Source organism: Camelus bactrianus, chromosome 6 (genome assembly GCF_048773025.1).
Source record: "Camelus bactrianus isolate YW-2024 breed Bactrian camel chromosome 6, ASM4877302v1, whole genome shotgun sequence".
Classification (NCBI taxonomy): Eukaryota; Metazoa; Chordata; class Mammalia; order Artiodactyla; family Camelidae; genus Camelus; species Camelus bactrianus.
The window spans coordinates 90,160,428-90,184,258 of NC_133544.1; the positions used below are offsets into that span (position 1 = coordinate 90,160,428).

Sequence of the window (23,831 nt, forward strand, 5' to 3'; positions counted from 1 at the left end):
GGGGCTTAACTCTGTCTCATCCTTATAGTCTTGTCTCAAACATCACAACACCAGAGGACTATGTTCTCCTGATGTTACCTCCAGAGTTCCCTGTCTTTCTTCTTTAAGACACATGTCACAACCGTAATTCACTAATGACTTGTGCAATCATTTAATTCTGTCTTTCCCACCAGACTACAACCTTCTGATGGATGCAGACACAGTGTGTGTTTTGTTTCATGCTATATTCTCCTGTGCCTGGAACACAGTAGACTCTTAGTACAATTTTTTGAATGAGAAGAATAAATGAATAAAAGATTAACTTTGGCCAAAAAAGGGGACACTTCCTCCTGAGATTGAAGAGAGTAAGTAAGTACGTTGGGTACAAATGAAGGTTAAGTTGAAAATTGGTTATGGTGACATTAAGATTGAGGAAGAAATGGGCAGTTTAGAGAATTCACATCTTGTAGCCCCAATTGTCTTGTACTGTCAGTGTGCTGTTTGAGTAAAGTATGGCCAAGGTTTAAAGTGACTGCTGAAGGGAAGAGGGTAAGGAGGTAGGAACTTGACCAACAGTTAGTAAAGGACTGTTTTGTGACAGTTGTGAGAGGCCAACTCTGCACAAATATGGAAACCACAATACAAAAATCTACTAAATCAAATGAATCAGAGAATGAATTTCTCTGTGAAAAGTATAAATACTATCGACTTTAATATCAAGAATAGTGCCTGTTTTAGTTAATAAAACACTGCCAGAAGAATCTATTGATAAGACTAAGAATGACTCACAATGAACAAATTTGTAGATAATTTGACTCTTGAAAAATATCTGAGGAACCCACCATTTTCTTCTGTCAAGTTGTTTCACACCTTCTTTTAATTACAAAATTAATTTGTTGGGAAAGTTTTCTTTAGTGATAACATAAAGGCAGAAAATGTGTTCTTTAGTCAATGACAACGAATGTTTTACTGGTAGTAGGATCCAAATTGGTGTTTTTGTCGGTACCCCAGGCCAGTAAGGAAGGTAAGACACACAGTGCTGCAAAAATCCTCCCCAGTCTCCACTACTCTCCACCTCCAGCCCTGTATTAGAGATGAAATCAACAGGCTGCGAATGAAGCCGCTTCTGCTGCTTCACAGTGGCTAACAGCGGTTCCTTCCATAAAACAAAATACCTCTAGGCTCACCAGCCCACTGTCCCTCCAGATGGTGCTGCGGCTACCAGTGGGGAAGAGTTCACAGCTTGAGCCAAGACAGTGTGCCTCCTTCTTCTTCTGATGATGATGATTAAATATAACATGGTGCTTCCACTACCCCGGACCCCAAACCAGTGCTGCCATTCCAGTGATCCACTGTCAAGGAATGCCTACACAGGCATTAGCCGCCAGTGTGCCCCTCTTGACTCAGAATATTTGCATTTTTAAAAGGGTTCTTTTAATACAGAAACCCCTTCAATGAACTCTTGAGGGTATACTGATATTCAGAGGTAGTGGAATCTTTTACTTTGGCATAGAAATAGTTTAGGAAAAAAAGATAAAAGCTATGCCACAAAGGCAAGTGAGACAAAAGATGGCCTGAACTACTTCAGTTGCATGTTCCTGACTACAAACCTGATAGTGGGGCTTCGTTAATCAATTCAAATCAAGAATCCTTCAAGGGTAAGCTATCTAACCCCAGTCTGTAGAAGCTTTGTTCGCCAAGTGCCCAGCCCCACCCTCAAATCCATCCATGAACAATCTCTCTCTCACAAAGAAGAGAATAAAGGAAGAACTTAGTTTACTTCCTTGGAAAGGCTGCCAACCTCTGGCCTTAACCCTCAAACACTGGGATGAGAACACTCAACTTGCACCTTCCTCTATCTCAAATTCAACACAAGAAAATGAACCATCTAGTTATTCATACCTAAGAACTTAGACTTGGCAGGGGCTTTAGAGTTCATGTGGTATAAATCTCTTGTTATAGATGAGGAGTATGAGAGTCTGAGGAGTAGAGTGACTTGTCCAAGGCCACATATTTAATTAAAAGCAGAACCTACTTGACTATTGTATCTACCACCCCACTGACTCTCTTTGTACTTTGGTTTGCAAGGATGTTATCATCACATATCCTTGGACTTTTTTCCTGGATAATATAAAATAATTCTTGTGAGATATAGGCAAGACTTCCTTCCCATCTCCTAGGATTCCTGAACATTTATTTGTTTTATCAAGTTTTGGTAAAATATGCATCTGTATTCATGTACTGATTTTACAAAGTTAATTTTAAGATCAGTCAAATATAAAACAGAGGTCATGACAAAGATATTAAAACTATTCTTAAGTCTTGATTTACTCTGGCTCACAAAACACGGTCTTCAGTGTTTTAACCACTCTGACAAGCTCTAGTTAAAAACCAAACCCTGAAGTTTCTTGAGTTGAGAAAATACTACTCTAACCTTTACCGAAATAGTTCAGCTGCATAAATAAAATAAGATTATCATACGTACTTAAAGCTCTAGAATGATCCGGATTCCTTATTCCCTTTGCTCGTAACCTCTGAAGCAGAACTGTTGAGGACAACTGTTTTACAAGATATACTGCCATGGAATAGTTCTGGAAAAAAAAAAAAAAAGATGTAGAAAACAAACAACATATGTAAGTAAATAGGTACATCTATTTTAATCCCACAATGATAGGGAGAGAAAACGAACACCTGTTAAAACACCTACTGTGTGCCAAGCACTATCTTAGGTGTTTTCATGAACAGTGTTTCATTTAATCCTAACCTAAAAAGCTGCTGAGGTAATCCTACTTTTATGGATGAGGAAAGTGAACTGCAGAGAAGTAAAAGAACGTGCCCTAATTCCGCAACTTTTAAAGCCAGGTCTGCCATGCTTCTGTACTACCTGACTGCCTATGCTTGAAGCCAATCAATTTCAGTCACTTCTATAAAAGGACACTGTTAAAACTAAACATAAACCAAGGCCAATAAGATGTCAAAGTCATCATATACTATATTTACAGGTATAATATGGTTTATTTATAGGTGATTGGTATATCTAAAATCGTAGCTATTTTAAAAATTACAAATCAGATTGGTATCCTAATTTATACCACTTAATCTCTCTCTCTGCCTTTAACTAGTTCTTGAAAAGATCCTACTTGGGCCATTATCACTACAAGAAGAGAGAATTTTAAAGATTTTCAAAGAGAAGCTGCTGGATTGGCAAATGAACAGATGAATATCCACTACCAGAAGAGGGACTACCCAGCGACGGCAGGAGGAGAAAGGGGACAAAGGAAATAGGTAAGCCAATGCAAAGTAAAGGCACATGACTGGACAAGAGGAAGGAAAGAGGGCTGAGGCGTACGCACGGTAGGAAAGGTGTCCGCATAAGAAGGCCCACTTCCCATGTGGTGTTAGAATCAAGAGGAAGACCAAGAGGATTTGGAAAGAAGCAAAAAGGAAGAATGATTACTGCCATCTTCTATTTATAGCTACAGTTTTCCAAGCACTCTTACTATATACTACCCACTTCATTTAAACCTCACAGAAGGCCTTTCAGAGACAGGCAGGGTAAGTATTTTTCTAAGTGAAGGGTTGATGAAATGGAGACACACACAATTTTTTAAATTTAAATTTTAAAAAATACATGTAATCTGCTCATGATCTTGCATCTGCTTGGTGACAAAGGTGGCACTAGAAACCAAGAAGAAAGAGTAGGGATGTCAAGACAATAGACTAATGGCCAAGGCCACTGTAGTACTCTATAGTTCTTGATCTCATATAGTTTGCCTTGATCCTCCTAACCTAGCCAATTCCAACAAAATCCTACATTCCAACTTTCAGTTCATTTCACACCTTTGAAAATGTATTCTCCTTCTTTGGCAAGAAGAGAACATATCCTACAATACCCTCTAGATGGTCAGATTTTCATTTAGAGTTCAGAAACCTATTTGTGTTCACATGTTACACATTTTCCAGGGGAAAAAAATGAGGCCTCAAAAAAGCTAATTTACTTTCATTAATAAATTGTGAAATATATAATTAATTATAAAATATATATTTTTATAATTCATGAGGAACAAGTAACCTTAAAACCTGCATAAATTTTAAAGCATACAACATACCAATCTAATATAAAACTTAAAAGCTTCTTTTAGGAAAAATTCTTTATTCACCTTTATTATTCATTTGATGAATGCTTCAAGTATGACAGAAACTGGAAAATGCTAATTAACACTGTGAAATTATGTACTGACAGCTTGAATCTTCAGAACTAGGAATTACCCTAAGGCTTTATATAAATTTTTAAGGAGAGATCAAGTAGAAACCACAACTACAAGTTCAGTGAAAAGGTATGTTCACTCTAGTTGAAACATGTAACCAGATTAAGGGGGTGGGGAAGAGAAACAGCAGTAGAAGAAAAAGCAAAAAGAAGCTCAGGTGTTAGTCAGTTGCACTTGTACTGACAATATGGAATTAAATTTTATATTATATGAAAGAAATTCAGCAGCAACTCCCCCACCCCAAAACTTCACAGTGGTATAGGATCTCTTCTAGGGAGATGATATCATATTATTTCTGCCAACCCTTCAAAGTACTACCTAACTCCAACTACTGAAAGTTATTACATTACACCGATGTTTTTGTCTAGCGCTTTTCTGGAAGTCTTCAGAATTGTTTATCAAGAGCATAGGACAGTTTCTTCATTATTAAGATATGATCTGCTCATTAACAGCCCTTTACACCAGTGTGTCAGTAACTTCTCTGTAAGTAAGTGCTAAATGCAGTGATTCCCTGAGATAGGATAAGAAGTTACAACACAGTTCACTTTTTTCCTTCAAGCATTGTACTAGCTCTTTTTCTTTGAAATATTACAGTTTTAAAAATTGAGCTATAGTTGACATATAACATTGTGTAAATTCAAGGTGTGCAATGTGTTGATTTCATAGTTATATATTGTAAGTTGGTTACCACCACTGCATTAGCTAACACTAGCTCTTCCATTTATTTCCTTTGAAGGCATAATGCTAACATTTCTCAGTGGCAACTAATAATAGAAATTAATCCCCAAAATAGCAAGGGATTACACACACTGTTCAGAGTATCTTCACAAGTTGAATTAAAACCAGTGATCAAAAAACAATCTAATAAGTTATCTTCTGGGCTTTAGAAAAGAGTAATTTTCTCTCTAACTTTTACTTCAAAAAGAAGGTCTCCAACTTGTAGATCAGGGTCTCACCAGGCAGACCTTCAAATCATTGAAGATAATGTTTTCTTTCTGAGGTGTGGAAGGCTTCCCAGGGAAGAACAGCCCCCCTCTCTTGTAGGACTATGTATCAGCAACCACATCTCCCTCCTCTCCCACAGTTTCAGACTTCTTTCATAGCTTACTATAAACACCCTGGTGTCTACACACTTCCTTGGCAGGCTATACTCTTCATACAGACAAAAAAAAAAAAACAAAAAAACAAAAAAACCCAAAACATTTGCAACACTCTCTTCAAAAAGGGGGACAAAAAGGGAGAACCACAAGGTACATTCGAAGAAAACATTTTCAAAGGATTTTAAAAATTCAAAATCCATTTCTCTCAAAGATATCCAGTGAAAAAGATGCCATAGGAATACATTCTTGATGTAAGTAAGTTCTGTCAAAAATTAACGGCCATTATAATACTTAACGTTATGGCACCAGCAGTATTCTCATTAACATAAGGAACAAGTCAAGTATGCCCACCAGCACTCGCATTATTTAACATTGTTCTGAAGGCTCTAGATAGCACAATAGGACAAGAATAAGAATTAGGATTATCATTATCTGTACGATACATGTATCAATGATACATCTCAAATTCAACGCTGCCTATCTGGAAACACCAAGAAACCAACTAAAAAGCTATCGGAACCAACATAGATTTATGTGTGAAGTAAATATTCAACAATAACTAGCTTTTAAATAAACTAACAATAAATAATTTTTTAGAAAATATAATAGAAATAATATCTATTTACAATAGCAGTAATAATAATATACAACTCAGGAGTCAATAAAAATATGGAAGATGTATACGAAGAGACCTATTAAATTACTGAGGAACATGAAAGAGGATTTGAACAAATGGAGAAACATACAGTTCCTGGAATAAGGACATTAAGTAATTTAATAAATTGAAATAGTAAATTTAATTAATTAATTAAAATAAACTAATCCTCCCTAAGTTAATGTACACATTTAAAAGCAATCTCATTCACACTCTCAGAAAGATAATGCAGGGGAACCTGTCTTCCCTCCTGTAATTACTTTCCCAACACTTGCACTCTCCTCAAGGCCCCTATTTCTTTTCAAACTTTCAGCAGGCTTACCTCACTTCCTATCTCCCAGACATAAAAGAAGTCATCAGATCAGGACTTACTCATCTCTCCAGCACCAATCACATGGACTCATCCAATCCTTTTATTCTTCTATTAAATAAGGTTGTCCCTCCTAGCTACAATGAGTTACTATGCAATTCACTATTATCTTCTCTTTCTCTCAAGATTTATCTGCCATCATCCTTTAAACATGTTTAAGATTCTCATTAAAACAAGTAACTTATATCTCACATTTCCCTCCAGCTCACCCTTCTCTCTTTCCAAAGTCACACTTTTATACTTAACTCCAGCCTCACCTCCGCCTGGTCACAATCTGGCTTCTCCTCCCGACATTCACCAGAACAGCTCATGCTAAAGTCACCTTTATGTTTCTAATCAAAAAGGTATTTTTTTTTAGACTTCAACATACCTGACGTCTCAACATCTGTTCAATACTGCTTACAATCTGCTTCTTTCTTGGCACGTTTCCCTTGGCTTCTCATAGCCACCCTCCATTCTGCCCCACCTCTCTGGTCCTATTTCCCCATGTCCTCTGCAGGCTCACTCTCTTCTACCCAGCGTCAAATGTTACAGTTCCTCAAGAACACGTCTTCAACCCTCTTTTCTCCCTACTCGATAGGTTTCCCTTAAACAATGTCATCCTGCTTTTATGGCTCCGATAACCACCAATGTGCAGATGACTCACATTTTTTCCCTCTAGCCCAAACTTATCCTCTGAGCCTATCTGCCCCACTGCCTATTCGGAATGTCTCAAAGGCATCCCACACTTAAAAGCTCCAAAACTGAACTCATGATTGTCTCCCTGTAGTCCCATGCTTCTTCCTTCAAAGCAAAACAAAACAAGACACACCTAAACTCTGTACTTTTCCAGTGTTTCCTCTATCAGTAATATTATCATTTACCTTGATACTCAAGCCAGAAACCAAGGAGGCATCCTTGACATCTCCTTTGTCTCAGCCCCTGCTTCTATCACTCAATCCTACAGAGTTACCTACTTGTCTTCATCCCCAACGGCATCACTCAGGGCTAATATGCTCTCTCACTAACACTTCAGCAACAGCTTGCTTGTAAGAGGTAACCTCTCTGTGTGATTCTGGCCTGTGTTCAAATTGTTCAACACTCTGAAGAGTGGCCCTTTCTGAACAGAAATAGGGTCCTAAAAACTTCCTGCTTAAAGAGAGAATATTCTTAACATTAACAATGCCTCCAAGGCCCTGCACAGTTTGGCCCCTTTCCACCTCCAGCCTCATCCTGCATCCTGCTCTCCAACATTCTCTGCGCTCTAACCACAGTTGCTCCCTTTCAGCTTCTTAAAAAGAACTAGACTCACCCCTGCCAGTGGGCTATTCTGAAGATTGTTTCCTCTCAACCATTCACCTAACTGATTGATTCCCTTCTACCCTTCTCTCAGCTCTTAGCTCAGCCATTACTTCCTCAGGGAAGCCCTGCCTGCCCTTTCTCTAGTTCAAAGTGCCCTTTAATATAATCTAAAATCACCACACACCTCTCTCCTTGATAGTACTTATAATAAAGTTCACAGTTTTGTGTGTGACTAGGTTCCTGGCTCCTGGATCCTAGGCTCCAAAAGAGTCAGGACTTCTTTTTCTTCTTATGGTACTGCCAGTTTTTAGTATAGTACATGAAATATAGTAAGTATTCTATAAATTTCAAACAAATTAGTGAACAGGCATGAGTTCATATCACAGAACTGTAATAATCAAAAACAGTCTGAAATTATGCCAGAAAAAGAATGCTAGGCTAAGAAACGTATACAGAAAAGTTCAGAATAAATAAAAACCAAATACATAATAATGGTGGCTTCTGAGTTATCAGCATTTAGTTAGTTAATGGTTTCAGAACTGGCTATTAAAAAAATTAAGTAAATTTTTATTTCACATCCCACATAAATTCGTAACTGATTAAATATTTAAAAGTAAAACAAGGAAACCTCAAAAGTTCAGAGGAAGATATAAACAAGTATTTATGTAAGATTGGGAAGCACAGACAGACTAAGCATGATGGGGGCTGAGGGAAAGACTATAAAGAGCTAGAACTGGTCAGTATTTGGCTCCACAGTAAATTAAGTCTTCTACACATTAAATAACTACATAAATAAAAACAAAAGGCAACAATCTAGAAACAAACATTTGCAACATGTGAAAGAGGGTTAAATCACTATATAAAGAACTCATAAATCAATAAAAAATAAGAAAAATAGCAACAGAGAAATAGATATTGCTATAATTTAAAAATGTAAATAATCGCAAACAAAATATGTTCAATCTCAGTAAAAATAAAAGGAGCACTAATTGAAGCAATGTGGTACCATTATTTACCTATTAAAATTGGTATTGGATTTTAAAGAAAATAAAACTCTGTTGACAGGCTATCGGTCAATAGGCATGTGAATAAACACTGAAAGTCAGAGAATAAATTTGTACGTCTTTTGGTAAGGCAATCTGCCAATGTACACAAAATTTCTTTAAATTCTGCATGCTCTTTGACGCAGCAATTCCTTTTGGGAATTTAAGGAAATTATCATGTTTATGTATGCAAAGTTATAACCACTAGGATGGTCTTCAAAATGTTCTCTGAAACAGTAAGGAATCAACCAACCAAATAAATGCTCAACAATAGGGAATAGGCTAAATTATGGCACACTCATATTGGAGTATCATGTAGCCACTTAAAATCATGCAGTTGCACATGAAGTAACGTAGGAAGACATTTATGGTAAATTGCTGAGTGAAAGTTATCAGGTTCTAAAACACTGGATACTGCGAGATCCCATTCCCATTTTTTAAATGGGAACACTCTGAAAATTTATTGTGAGACAAAAATAAATCCTTCTGCAACTCGTCTGATAATATCATTTACATTTATATAAGCTCAGGTATCCATGGAATTTAATCCTTCCTTCTACTACGAAAATCTGGTAGAAACAAAAATTTACTTACTCTTCCAATTTCTGCAGTCCAAGAAACAACAATGGTGTTTGGCACAGTTGTGGACAACCTGACAAGGGAGGTGATGTTAATTGGTCGGCTAGGTCGCTTTGGTTCCACACCGTTTTTCGTAGGTGGAAGATAACCCTAAGGATGAAACAGAATTCATTTGACATTATTCCCATAAACCTCAACTTTCATTCCTTAAAAATACTTTACAAACGACATATTAGAAAATCTGAGTATTTTAGTTTAAAAGTAGAGAAGCAATCATTTCTAAGAGTTTCTTGTATATTTCTCTAAACAACCCTACAGTCTCATTGTAGTAAGCCTGAAAAAATACTGGTAATAGAACTTAAAAATCTCTAAAATTTAAGAATTAGACTAAATTCTTAAAGAGCTCGGATAAGTCTATAAGGAATATTTTAAAGGTGAACAATAAGAACCCCCATTCCTCTGTTAAAGGTCCAGCATTCTTCAAATCTCTATGCTCCCACAAGCTTCCAGATCCAAATGAATACATCTGAGGTTTTGTTGAAATCATCTCTTCTTCCCAAAATTCGGCACAACACTAAATCTACCACACCCAATGCCAAGTCCTAGACTCTGTCTCCACAGCTAATGTCACAGCTGTTAATTGTACATAGTTGGTACAAGTGTTTCACTCAGTCACATGAATATATATCCAAAATAAAGATGTTTTCTTAGGGGAAAAAAACCCCTATGATTAACAACAGCTGTGATGACTTATTTGATAGCTATGTTGGCAATGCATTTAAAAAATAGTTTTTAGGACTTACTGGAAGGCTGCAAGGTTTTGTATTCACTTTCACACAAAGATTGGGTGGGAAGTGATCTTCTTGTGGACAACTGGTTTCTGATAAACAAAACCTAAACAATAAAGGACAAGTTTAATTTCCTTTATTAAAGGATGACCTCATTAATATTTTTGCTCCATACTTAATCTAAAAGATGGTCAAACTTAACAATCAAAAACTACTAAAACTAGACATTTCACATGATGAATAAATGTATTTAAACAGGTTCAAAATAAATAATTCCATCAAAGTACAGTTTCAGTGCTCACAAGTACCAACCTGTAGTTGTCTTCATAATATTTCCAATCATTTGTTTAAGCATGTTTGGGCGGGGGAAGGAAGGGAAGGCACTCTGTGGTTGAATAAATTTAAGAAATTCTGAATCAAAAAATTAAGTTCCCTTAACATAGAACTTCTCAGAGCTAGGCTAACAAGCACTGTAACTTTTTAAAAGGGAAATATACAGTATTTCTCAAACTTATGTGCCAGTAAAACAAAACACTGTTTTAGTTCTCAGCAGAACATACTGAAAATGCTAGCAGTGCACCCCCAGGATCAAGTTCTGTCCACTAAGCCCAGGTACTCCATTATTCCCTGAGAACTGAAGATGTTGAATAACATTATTTGTATTATATCCACAAGTATTTAGAATACTAGTTTAGAAAACATTCATTTCTAAATTAAATGTATAATCTTTTGAGAAAACCAAGGGCAGCTACGTAAGTTATAAATTCTCTATTCATTCTTACATAGATCAAGAAATAAATTATTAATTTGCTCTTTAAGACAACTATTCTTAATTACTTAATTATTCCCAATATAGAGCTGAGGCTCATTCCATATTTACAGAATGTTCATAGCACCTTTGAGTTATATGTAAGATGAAGGCTGCCTCTGAATTCTGTGAAATACCCTAATGCACAAACATCTTCTTTCAACATCTTTTATTGTGTGGGAGGATCCACAAAATGGGACAATTTTCTCTGTCAAATCTCATGGATACACATTTATGTTCATCTTTAAGGGGAGACAATCTATAGCTTCCATCAGATTCTCAAAGGGATTAGAGATCCATGAAAGGGTAGAGAATTACTAATCTACAAACATTTTCTCAAAGCATACTCAGCAAACAGGTGTCACAGCTCTCAGGATCATCTGTGACCCCAGCAGAACCGCCCACTACAGGCCAGCTCTTTACACGGCAACAGTAAGAGCACGTCATGAAGACTTAAATCAATTATTCCAGTGCGGTGATAAATTCGAAACATGGACCTGGCTGCCTGAAGCTACTGAAAAAGAATACTTTATATGACAAGCTGACGCCTATTCAACGAAGTAAAAAGTGAAACTCTAAATCGCCCTAACAAACCAAAGGGAAAAAAAGAAAAAAAGGCAAACAATAGTAAAAAGTTTCTGTATAGGAGTTCATGGCAGTGAGGAGTGGAAACAAATAAATGAAAACAGATTAGGAATCTAACAGAGAAAATGCTGACCCTAATTCTGACCAAATTCTTTTCATGTTTTAGAAAAAGAACTGTAAGTAGGTGATAGAAAAATGCCATATGATATTGCTTATATGTGGAATCTTAAAAAAAGGACACAAATGAACTTACCTACAAAACAGAAACAGACTCACAGACATAGAGAACAAACTTATGGTAAAGGGGGTGGGAAGGGATAAACTGGGAATTTAAAAACTGCACCTCTTGAGGATTGATGGAAATGTTAGATATCTTGATTGTGGTGGTGGTGTCATTGGTGTGTACATCTATCAAAATTCATCAAATTATACATTTGAAATATGTGTAGTTTACTGTATAGGAACCATATCACAATAAAAGTGTTAAAAAATAAAATAAAATGCAAGTTCTGATTTGAAGAATACAATCTCTTTTGTATCACTCTCAAAAAAAAAAAAAAAAGGATAGTAGACAGGTATATGCTCCCCACTTAATACAATGGGATTGCTGTGAAGGGTGAGGAGGGCGGGGATGAAAACTTTTTTATTAAAACACAAAGAACCACCTAACAATTACCAAATATAATACAAAATGGCTCTTTTTTTCAACTTCTGGAGATAAATTTGAATAAAAATGGCTAAGCCATTTTTAACCATCAAAATTCCCTTAGAATCTCTGAATTGGTCTATCCTAGGGGGAAAAAAACCTTCCTTTGGAATATGAACCATACCTCTTGCTGATTTAAAGAATGCACATATGTTAATAGTAAGGATAGTAACTAGATCTTTTGTTCTAGAGCTACAGTTTTCAAGCTTTATTTTAGTCTTAAAACTTTCCTCAAATAAAAACCCAGAAGTCAAACATGCAAAACAGATCAAAGCAAGCACTACTTTGATTCAGAGTGTGTATATATGGTGGGGTTAAGGGGGTTGGAGGGGTAGAAGGTGAAATGGTAGCCGGAGGGTAGATCCCAAAGGGTGGCTCCAGGCAACAATTTGAAAATCACTGTTTTAAAGGACAATATCACATATCATATGAACAAAATGTGAACTGTTGAGGCAGGAAGTAAAAAATATTACAGCAATATATAATTAATTATGAAGGCATCATATTTTAACCCTTTATTCAGTCATGATCATGGTCTGCCCCTGACAGAAGACAAAGTAGCTTTTACATAGAAATACCTTTGTTGGTGCCTTCCAAAAAGCAAGACCTCAACCTCTCCTCCGCTTTCTCAGTCTTCACTATTTTTAAGCCTAGATCAGAGATTTCCACGTCGCTCCAGGAAGCATGGTGCTTTAGGCTCTTTTCAGATCTCCTAGTGTATCTACAACCTGTACGTAAAACTTAGGACTTGATTGTTGAGACTGGGCTACCTGACTTATCCTTCCCACTTTACAGAGAAAACAGGCTGAGGCAGACAGTGGTCCTGTATTTCCCCTTCTACTACTGCAACTACAACAGCGCAGGGCACTTAGGCCGACACAAGTCTAGTCATTGACTAAAAAATCCAGCATAAGGTGGTTTATACAAGCCAGAGAGAGAGAGAGAGACATATTAACGTAAAAGATTTCATAAGGTATTCTTAGAAGAAATGGGCTAAGAAAAGAAACTGAATATGGGGCAGTACCATGTTGGAAAATTTTCTTTTTGTCTTTGCAAAACTATAAAGAGATGTCTCACATGGAATCTAAATTAAGAGTGCATTTAAATTAATGATTTAAAATAACAGGACAAAGCAAATTAGACTATTTTGGTTGTTAGCCCATGAGACACTGTAGACTTAACCTAAGTACCAGTTCCTTATCTACAGCAGTTTGCCACTCATGTAGATAAGGTCATTGCTTTCATAAAACTTGGTGCTTTTAAAGGGCTGACCTCTATGATATTTAAACATATCATTAGCTGGAGCTTATAAACCAACCAAAGGCAACCAAAATAGAGAAATGTAGTTAAATACATGGTACATGACTTGCTATATTAAAACTGAAATTGGATAATAATTAGGACATTTCATAATAGGAAAAGGTTTTCCCTCCCCCAAACATCTAAACCCAGTACTTTCAATACTTGTTGAAAACTGGGTATATTTTTAATATCCTTAAGAAATATTAACTTTAAAACTTGGATATATACTGTAGTCATCACTGTACCTTAACTGGACCTGCACTGTGAAGTCACATTTGGTCCCAGAAATATCCCTAGAAAAGACAGAGGAAGAACTATAATTATTTTAAAGACATGCACATGAAAGCTGATTCAAAGACACTTCTACTCCAGAAAGCATTGCAAATTAATCAGAGATACTAATTGTTCTCAGGGTAACTAACACTGTAATATATTTTCAATACTAATATTTGCATGACATTAACACTCACCCAATACACTGTTCTAAAAAGTCACTTATTACAGACAGTACTGGGTTCAAAAGTCAAACTGCAAGTTCTATTTGAAGACAACTTACATGGAACTACTGATCTGCTGCACTTGCTGTGGCGTCAATGCAAACGCAAAGCAGGTTTCTCGAAAGCGCTGACTGTTGTCTGATGCTAAAGAAGAAAAGGATTATACTTTTAATTATCTTCAAATGTATATGTCCATGAATAACTGAAAAATTGTGCTGAACACTGGAATTTGACACAACATTGTAAAATGATTATAAATCAATAAAAAATGTTAAAAAAAAAGTAAAAAAAAAAAATTCATCAACAGAGAATACAATGCAAATAAAACAATGCACCCACTCACATGACTTTAAATTAACTAGGATGGATACCAGAGTTTAGATAAGTCAACTAAGGCACTGAAAAATAAGAAATGTGCCAAATATATAATCATATAAACATTTTCATCTAAAATGCACACTTGTTTAAAAACAGAATAATACAAACCCATTTAAAGATACATGGTTTCTCAGCTAAGTAACAAATATATACACCTTGAGATCTCCACAGGCGAGATGACATCTGGTCTTTAAGGCAAATTAAGAGTTTTACCATCTCCCATCTAACTACATCATGCAAGTTTTATACAATAAATATCATATATAATTTCTTCTATGCTTAGATGACTTGACTTCAAAATTTGCCTGTGGTCACGATCTCAAAAGAGGAAAAACAAGAAGCAGGGAGGGAAGGAAGTGAAGGTGGGGAGAGAGAAAAGAGCAGGAGAGCAGACAAGCAAGCCTAGGTCAGTGTGGACCAGGGACGCCTGCAGGCTGCTGCTGTGAGCAACAGTCCTACTGGCTTTTAATACATGTTATATATATATTTAAAAAAATCAGTGGTCAATATCCCTCTTTTTCACTGATGTTTTCTCAGTGCTTGGCACAAAGTAGCACTGAATGTCTGTTAAATGAACAAAAGACTGAAAACTAAGAAATACCAAATTAGGCAGCCACTATGGAAAACAGTATGGCAATTCCTTAAAAAACTAAAAATAGAACTACCATATATGATCCAGCAATCCCATTCCTGGACATACATCTGGAGAAAACTCTAATTTGAAAAGATACATGCACCCCAATGTTCATAGCAGCACTATTTACAATAGCCAAGATATGGAAGCAACCTAAATGTCCATCAACAGATGACTGGATAAAGAAGTTATGGTATATACCTACAATGGAATACTACTCAGCCATAAAAAATGAAATAATGCCATTTGCAACAACATGGATGGACCTAGAGATTATCATACTAAGTGATGTAAGTCAGACAGAGAAAGATAAATATCATATGACACAAATGATCTTATTTATAAAACAGAAAGAGACTCACAGACATAGGAAAGAAACTATGGTTACCAAAGGTGAAAGGAGAGTGAAGGGATACAATAAGAGTCTGGGATTAGCAGATACAAACTATTATATACAAAATAGATAAACAACAAGGTCCTACTGTATAACACAGGGAACTATATCCAATAGCTTATAATAACCTATATTGAAAAAATATGAAAAAGTATTTATATGTGTAATAATCACTATGCTATACCTCTGAAACTAACACAACATTGTAAATCAACTATGTTTCAATTAAAAAAAAAGCCAAATTAAATTATGTAAACTATATTTTTCCAGGGTAATTTTCTAGAACAAATGGATCACTAAAAGTTACTACCAAGGAACTCCCAGCATGTGAGCCACTTAAACCTGTGCAGAAAAAGTACCTGAACTTGGCCATCTCTTACTTTCAAGCAATACTTCCTCCAAGACTACCACCAAACTATAGTATGTCATGCTAAAAAATCTGTACAAATGCAAAAAGGCACTGTTGACCTACAATTTCATGTCAATACAGGAGTATCTTTTCAAGTCTAAATTTGCATTTCTGCATTTTGTGATCTGGGAAGACTTTTTTCTTAAAGACTCTATCTCCAAGAAATAGTTACTAACTAGAAAGTTACCTTAATTGTGAAATATCAACCTGCAAAGAGGCTGATAATCAACAATCAGAATGTAGAAAAGTAAAGTTTCCTCTGTTAGACAATGAAGGTAACTCCTTTGAGTCTTAGAGGATATATCTCTATGAAGATTTCAGTCCAGTAGGCTTAGCCCGATTTAGATTATTGGCTTCATTCTAGAAGAGTGCTAAAACAATTTCTGAAGTACTAAAACCCATCATTCTCTAGGCAAAATTTCAGATTCATTTTAGAATATATGAGTACAGTAAGTTTTGGACACACATATGCAGATTTAAATAAAGAAGTTATGACTAAAATGACGAGACTGTTTCTTGAGCCACAAATAAAATCCAGGTTTATTACTTAATACTAATGCCTATTTACATCTCTTTTACAGACAGTTGACTGGAATGCTCATGGGGTTATTACTGTTTAACTGGAAAAGCGTCTTTCATACTATGTGATTTTCAGGTTTAATTTTGCTATGAATGCCAGTGAATTTATACTTTTGGTCTTAGATAACAGACTATTTAAAATTTTTTTTTAAAGTGAATTAAACTATTATTATCCCTTTCAGAAAAATTACACCAAACAGATTCATGGAATCTTCATATTGAAAAAGGAGTCTTACAAATCATCCAAAATAACGACCTCCAGTGTTGGGGAAATGCATTCAGATGGGTACACACGACAATCCACAGGGATAAAGGAACAAATACCTATCTACTTATAAAACGGAAGTGTAAAAAGTTGAGCTTTTACATAAAATCTACTTTACAAAGACATCTAAAACTTTATGTCAATCTTAAAAACTTCCATTTTTGGTGTGTTTTATGACATACACAATATTAGTATAAGAGTTTAATGTATAACACATATATGGTATATACTAAATTTTTTTGCTGAGAGGTACAAATGATCGAAGTTTGCAGACCATTGTTCTAGACAGAGTTCAACTTTCCTTTCAGTTTTTTCATTTATAGTTTGTGCCCTTTTAGCCATGGAGGAAGAGGGGCCATTACCTTGTCAGACAGGAGATGACTGGCGATGAACAGTGTAACTGTAAGAAAGCTTGCAGCCCAACAGAGTAGCAAAGTTTAGTGGAAAGAGATGAGATCACAGAGACCTCGATTCCAAACTGGTCTTACCATTTACTTGCCATGTGACCTTAGGTACTTATCCATTCTCAGTCTGTTTTCTGTAATATTTAAACATAAACACACACACACACACACACACACACACCCTCACTGGGTTATTTGAAATATAAATGAAGTAAAGTATTTAAAACAAGTACCAATTTCCTTTAATGTCACCCTTCCTCATGTTCTTACACTGAATCAAAAAATATAATCCTGTAACTCCTACCCATAGATGTCATACAGCATATCCAATCACAGCCATTCTACAAATATTTACAGATATTTCAGACAGCATTAATGTGCCCCCTTCTCTCCATGAACTCTTCCCACTGTATTCCAGGCAAGATTTCAGAATGACTCCCCCATCCTGATCCTTCTCCTTTGGATATATCCCAGGCTATCACACTCTTAAAGTGACAGCCAGAACTGCACACACTGTCATAGCACGTATCATTTCTCCAAAATACCTGCTGCCTCTCTGTATTGGCCCATCCCTGTGGGAGGATTATGACCCAGTGCCACTGATAGTAGCCCTGATCAATGGAGTATGAGTGGAAGTGTACCACTTCTGAGCAGACCTTAAAGAACTATCCTTGGGCCTTAGCATCTTTATCTCCAGTCTGCCTTGATTCTAGAGTGAATAAAACATACAGCAGAGCCACAGCCAACCTGCAGTTAATAAATAATATAAGTGAGAAATAAATCTTAGTTGTCTGATACTGAAATTTTTGATTTGCCTGTAAGCTGACTGATGTATTATTCCATATGTGATATGATTAGCATAGTATTTTTTTTAATCAACAACTACTATTGTTAATCCACACAACAATCATGAAGAAAAAGTATCTGCTCTTTTTTTCAGATTTAGAAACTGAGGTTCAAAGTAGTTATGTAATTGTCAAGGCCTCACAGAAGGTACGTAAAACCAGATTTGGAACTCAGCTCTACACATTTCCAAAGCCCATGTTCTTCTCGTCACATAGGTCTAATCAGCTCCCCTGATCCACATGGTTTATTTTTATTAATGCAGCCTAGCATTATACTGGATCTTAGAAAACAGGAAAAGAATTATCCATGATACCTTCATCATAACTGCTTATCATTTTTACATTTCTTTCCAATCAAATTATACATATAATTTGAAAGATTGCTTTTTAAAAATTGCCCTTAACATATTTTCAATCACAATCCCTATTAACATATTTAATTATTGCATTGTATACTATCTATGGGGTATATGAAAATTTTACCCCACTGCATATGGGCATCCAGTTGTTCCAGCACTATTCATTGAAAAGACTCTTCTTTTTCAACTAAATTGCCTTTTACACCTAAGTCAAAGATCAGTTTTTCATATATATGTCGGTAAAAATATATACAAAGGGCCAATAAGCACATGAAAAGATGCTTAATATCATTAGTCATTAAAAAAAATGCACATCAAAACCACATACCACACAAAACCAGGAACACTTCAAAATGTCTAGGATGGCTATAATTACAAACAAAACAAAACAGAAAACAAGAGTTGGTGAGGACATGGAGAAACTGGAACCCCTCATACACTGATGATGAGAATATTAAAATGGTGTAGATGCTGTGGAAAACAATTTGGCAATTCCCAAAAAAGTTAAACATGGAATTATCACTAAGACCCAGCAGTTCCACTCGTAGGTATATACTACTGCAAAGAATTGAAAGCAGGGACTCCAACAGATGCCTGAACTCCAATGTTCATAACATCTTTATTCACAATAGCCAGAAGATAGAAGAAATCCACATGCCTATGCCTACCAACAGATGAATGGATAAACAAAATGTGGTCTGTTCATACAATGGAATATATTATTCAACCATAAAAAAGAATGAAGTTCTGATACAACATGGATGAACCTTGAAAACACTATGCTAAGTGCAATAAGACAGACACAAAAGGGCAAATACTGTATCATTTCACTTATACATCTAGAATAGGCAAATTCATACAGACACAAAATAGATTAGGGGTTCGTAGCGGCTGAGGGAAGGAGGAATGGGAAGTTAATGTTTGATGGGTACAAAGTCAGTGTTTGGGGTGATATAAATTCAGAAACAGTGGTAATCATTGCACAACAGTGTGAATGTAATTAATACACTGAATTATACACTTAAAAATGTCATTCATAGTATATATATTTTATTACAATAAAAAGATTAATAAAATAGGTCTGAGACCTAAATGTAAAACTTGTAACTACAAAACACCTAGAACACATAAAAGATAATCTTTGTGACTTTGGGTTAGGTAAAGATTCCTTTAAATACAACCCCAAAACATACTCTTTTTTTTAATCGATGAATTGGACTTCATCAACATTAAGAAGTTATGTTCTTTGAAAGACACTGTTAAAAATAAAATGAAACGAGAAGCCAGACTGGGAGAAAATATTTACAAATCACATATCCATTAAAAGATTTGTAGCCAGAATACACAAAGAACTCTAAGAAGTCACTAAAAAGAAAGTAAACAATATAACAAAATTTAAAATGGGCAAAAGATCTGAATAGACATCTCACCAAAGAAGACAAATATATGGATGACAAAAAAGTATATTAAAAGATATTCAGTATCCTTACTCTGTGGAAAATGCAAATTAAAACCACAATAAGATACACACCTATTAGAATGTCTAAAATCTTTAAAATGACAATATCAAGCATTGACAAGGATGTAGAGCGACTGGAAAATTCATACACTGCAGGTGAGAATGTAAAATGACCCAACGCTTTTAAAAAGTTTGGCAGTTGCTTACAAAGTTAAACTTGTATCTATCATTTGACTCTATTATTCCATTCCTAAGTAATTTATCCAAGAAGAATACAAGCATATAACAAAGATTTGAGCCCCAATTTTCAAAGCAGCTTTGTTCTGACAAGCCAAAACCCAGAAACAACCCAAATGCCTATCAATGAGCAAATGAATAAAGAATGTTATAACCATAAAATTAAACACCACTTAGCAATCAAAAGGAATAAACTACTGATACACACAAAATCTTACAATAGATCTTATAATCTTGAGTAAAAGAAGTCAGACCTCACCTCCTTCAAAAAAGTTAATAGAGAGTATATGCTCCATGATTCCATTATATAAAATTTAAGGAAATGCAAACTGATCTATAGTGACAGAAAACACATCTAATCCAGGGGCTGGGTGGGAATGGAAGGGGCAGCAGGTAGGGATTATTAAAAGGACGAGGAAACATTGGGGAGTTATGGATATGTTCACCATTTTTACTGTGGTGGTGATTTCACATAGTCAAAATGTATTAAACTGAACATTTCAAATATGTGCAGTTTATAGTATGTCAAGGACATATATATGAAGTTGTTTAAAAAAAATAGTAATTAAAGCAAAATGACACACATACACAGGTGGGCGGGGGAGGCAGAAGGAAAGGGAGGATTAACAACAGAACCTTGGGGAACTTGTACCACATTTCAGGCTCAAGTCAAGGAAGAAACAGCCAGATATTCAGAAAGAAAAACATGAGGAAATGATGTCCTCGACACCAAGGGAAAGGAGAATTTCAAAGTGACAGTGTTAAATGCTCAGAGGTCAGTTAGGATAAGAATTGAGAAGTGAATTTCATAACTAGCAAGTCACGGGTGATCTTGGCTGGACCTGTTTCAGTGGAATGTGGAGCAAAAGCCAGACTGCAACAGATTCAGGTATGAATGGTTACTGATTTAAACACTTAAATATGAGAACTCTGTTTTCATATCTGCTATAGGAAACTATGTATCTCAGATTTGTGAATTAATTACCATTCTGTTTTGAAACATCATAACCAATCTTGAAGATCTCCGAAGTTCTATAATGTACAGTAATTAGAAGTTTTGCTAAGATAGGAGTTGAATATTATCTATTTTGGGGGTGTAGAATGAGTATCCTTTGGGTAATAACTCAGCCTCTCAATGTGGCCGAAATTGCTGTATACTTGTCAGTAGCTCTCGTTGAGGGTAAAAACATTTACCCTCGTTTAGAGTCATTAGATTTTCATTTTTTCTATGCTCCACTTTAGAGAAAGGATGAAATGTTCTAGTGGAGTTCATAATCAAGGATACCTACAAAGGCCGTGGAGGGTATCTCTTGTGAATATTAAGGGCTTGTTGTACAAGATTTTCAATGACCTGACCCCATAAGTATTAATCACTAATGTTTCATCTGTAAGAAAGAAAAGCATCGCCCACAATAATCAGGATAGAATTATAATTTAAAGTATACAAAATGTGCAGAGAGAAAGTTAAGGTTTTAGAAATTTCATTTTTTTTTAAACATATTGTTCCATAGAGATGAATTGGACTAAAAAGAGAAAGGAATCACGTTGCAATTTACATAAACTCAAAACACTGGAAGGTAAAACCCAGATACATAAAATAAACAAGGTTATCGAGATTCTGATGATAGAAACACTGAGCTAATCTAAGTGGTTGTACTTTCAACTGCTCTAAAAATATTCGCTATTCCACCTCACCAGCAGAAAGGAAAGCTAAAAATAGTCATCTTTCTGTTATAGAATATTTCTTGCTGGTCTTGGGGAAAGTGAAACTCAAGTACCTATCTACAAATGTCAGCCTTAACATCTTTAAGAACATTCTGGTTTATTCAAACAAACAAAAACCTGGGCAACTAGGTAGTTTTTAAAAACCTAGCTGGAATTACAGAACTTTATCATTAGGCTACTAGCCACCATTAAGACAGAAAGTTGTAGAAAATTTATATCCTCCAATAAAAGACATATACCAAATCATCAACAAATTCACAATGCTTTAACTATCTATCTTTAATATGGGAAGTTTTTAAAGCAAGTAATATATAATGACGTGAGACCATAGTCATAAAATATTAAGGGAAAAATGCAAGCTATAAACCTGAAATGTACAGCATAAGTAAAATTATTTATAGAATATATGCACTGAAAGATCAAGAGGCAGCAAAAACTGATTTCTCTGTAACTTAAAAAAATTTCCATATTGAGTATGTATTGCTTTTATAATAATTTGTTTTAAGTATCTTATGTAGAAAACAATGTAAAATCACACACACAATAAATATACAGCTATGATGTTCTATTGCTAGATTTTAACAATTCTCATGGTGGCAAATGCTTCACAATAAAACCTGGGTAAAGTTCTTTGGGGTACAATGTGAATTTTTCCACTCATACAGAATAAAAATGACCAGTACTAAGAAGTGGGAAACAACGCTGTAACATGTAATCAACACCATTTGACTCCAGCTCTGTAAAATCCTTTGATTTTATTGCATCACATTCCAATTGCAGGTTCCTAATAAATTCATTTTCAATAAGCTTGCTACACTTTTCATCATTTTTCTCCTCTGGATTTAACTCTACTTGTCCTATTTATTTTGCCTTTATAATTTCTCAGATAGTTTACTGAGTTAGCTGGTCTCCTGACAGATTTAAATTGAATGAATCTATATACACTCTCGGGTAACTTTAAAGCTAAAAGTATGGTAAATATTTTATCTGGCCTATCCTTTCACAGCTGGCATGCTATCAGGCTATTTTAAGTCAGAGGGGTTAAGAAACAGGACTGGGTCAAATCAAGCCAGCCAGCTATGAACCCAGTCTGATGATCGATGTTTAAATGCAAAAATAGAAAAAGGAAGCAGACTGTAATTGGGAAATTCATTTTCTTTCTTTTGAAAAAAAAATTCATTTTCTTCTTTTTCTCTTGTTGGCAATACAACCAACCCAAGATAGAAAAAAAGACTAAAATTTTGCTACTTGATGATAGAAGCTAAAAAACATTTTGGTGTACATTCTTCCTCCTATACATACACACTATGTGTACATAATGTACACATTGTTTCCCACAAAAATCTCACTAAATACTTTTCTTTTCTCACTTAAAAATGTATAATAAAGGGAACTATATTTAGTATCTTGTAGTAACCTATAATGATAAAGAACACGAAAAAGAATATATACGTCTAATTGAATCAATACACTGTACACCAGAAACTAACACAGCACTGTAAATCAACTACACTTCAGTTTTTTATAATGTATAATAAAAAAACTCTCCACGTCAATAAACCTATCTCTGTCATCATTTTAAGTGGCTACAAGGTATTCTATTACATAGATATGCCATAATTTAACCGATCTCCCATTGTTGGGCATTTAGGTTGTTTTCAACTTTTTCCTACTAGAAACTATGCCTTGATGAATCTTATCCTCTCTCCCTGGTGTGTGTGTTCATTTATATGATCTTTATTTCCTTAGGACAAACTCTTAGAAAAGGAATGAGTGGGTCAAAAGATATACATATTTTTAAAGCTTTTGTACAAGTTGCCAGATTGCTTCCAGCAATGTTCACTTGCATAAGTAAGTGGTACACGAGAGTAATAAAGTTCCTGGCCAACAATGGGCACTAGATTAAAAACATCTTATTGTCTAAAATTTGCATTGCTTTGGCTACTCTGTAAGTTGACTACTCTTCATAGTCTTACTGTCTTTGGTTTTTAAATCACTATTTGTATCAGTCATCTTGTAATTTTTTCTTTTGATGCTTCAAAACTGAGAAATGACCACTGCTTTTAGTGACATAATGGTCATTCACTGATGACCTAGATGATAGCAGTTTATTTGGCATGGATTAAGTGAAAACCATTTGGAAAGGGTTCATGAGAGAAAGAGAGGAAAGAAATGAGAGACA

General features: G+C 35.3%; 1 protein-coding gene across 1 annotated transcript in view; it reads right to left on the bottom strand.

The window, feature by feature from the left end:
* PIAS1 (protein inhibitor of activated STAT 1) overlaps nt 1–23,831 on the bottom strand; it is a 115,073-nt gene that overhangs the window by 28,323 nt on the left and 62,919 nt on the right. Inside the window, exons 3-7 of the mRNA XM_074366268.1 lie at nt 14,021–14,105; nt 13,710–13,757; nt 10,079–10,169; nt 9,291–9,425; nt 2,465–2,570 (exon numbers count right to left, since the gene is read on the bottom strand). Coding sequence (XP_074222369.1) covers nt 2,465–2,570; nt 9,291–9,425; nt 10,079–10,169; nt 13,710–13,757; nt 14,021–14,105 — 465 coding nt within the window. The remainder of the gene's footprint in view (nt 1–2,464; nt 2,571–9,290; nt 9,426–10,078; nt 10,170–13,709; nt 13,758–14,020; nt 14,106–23,831) is intronic.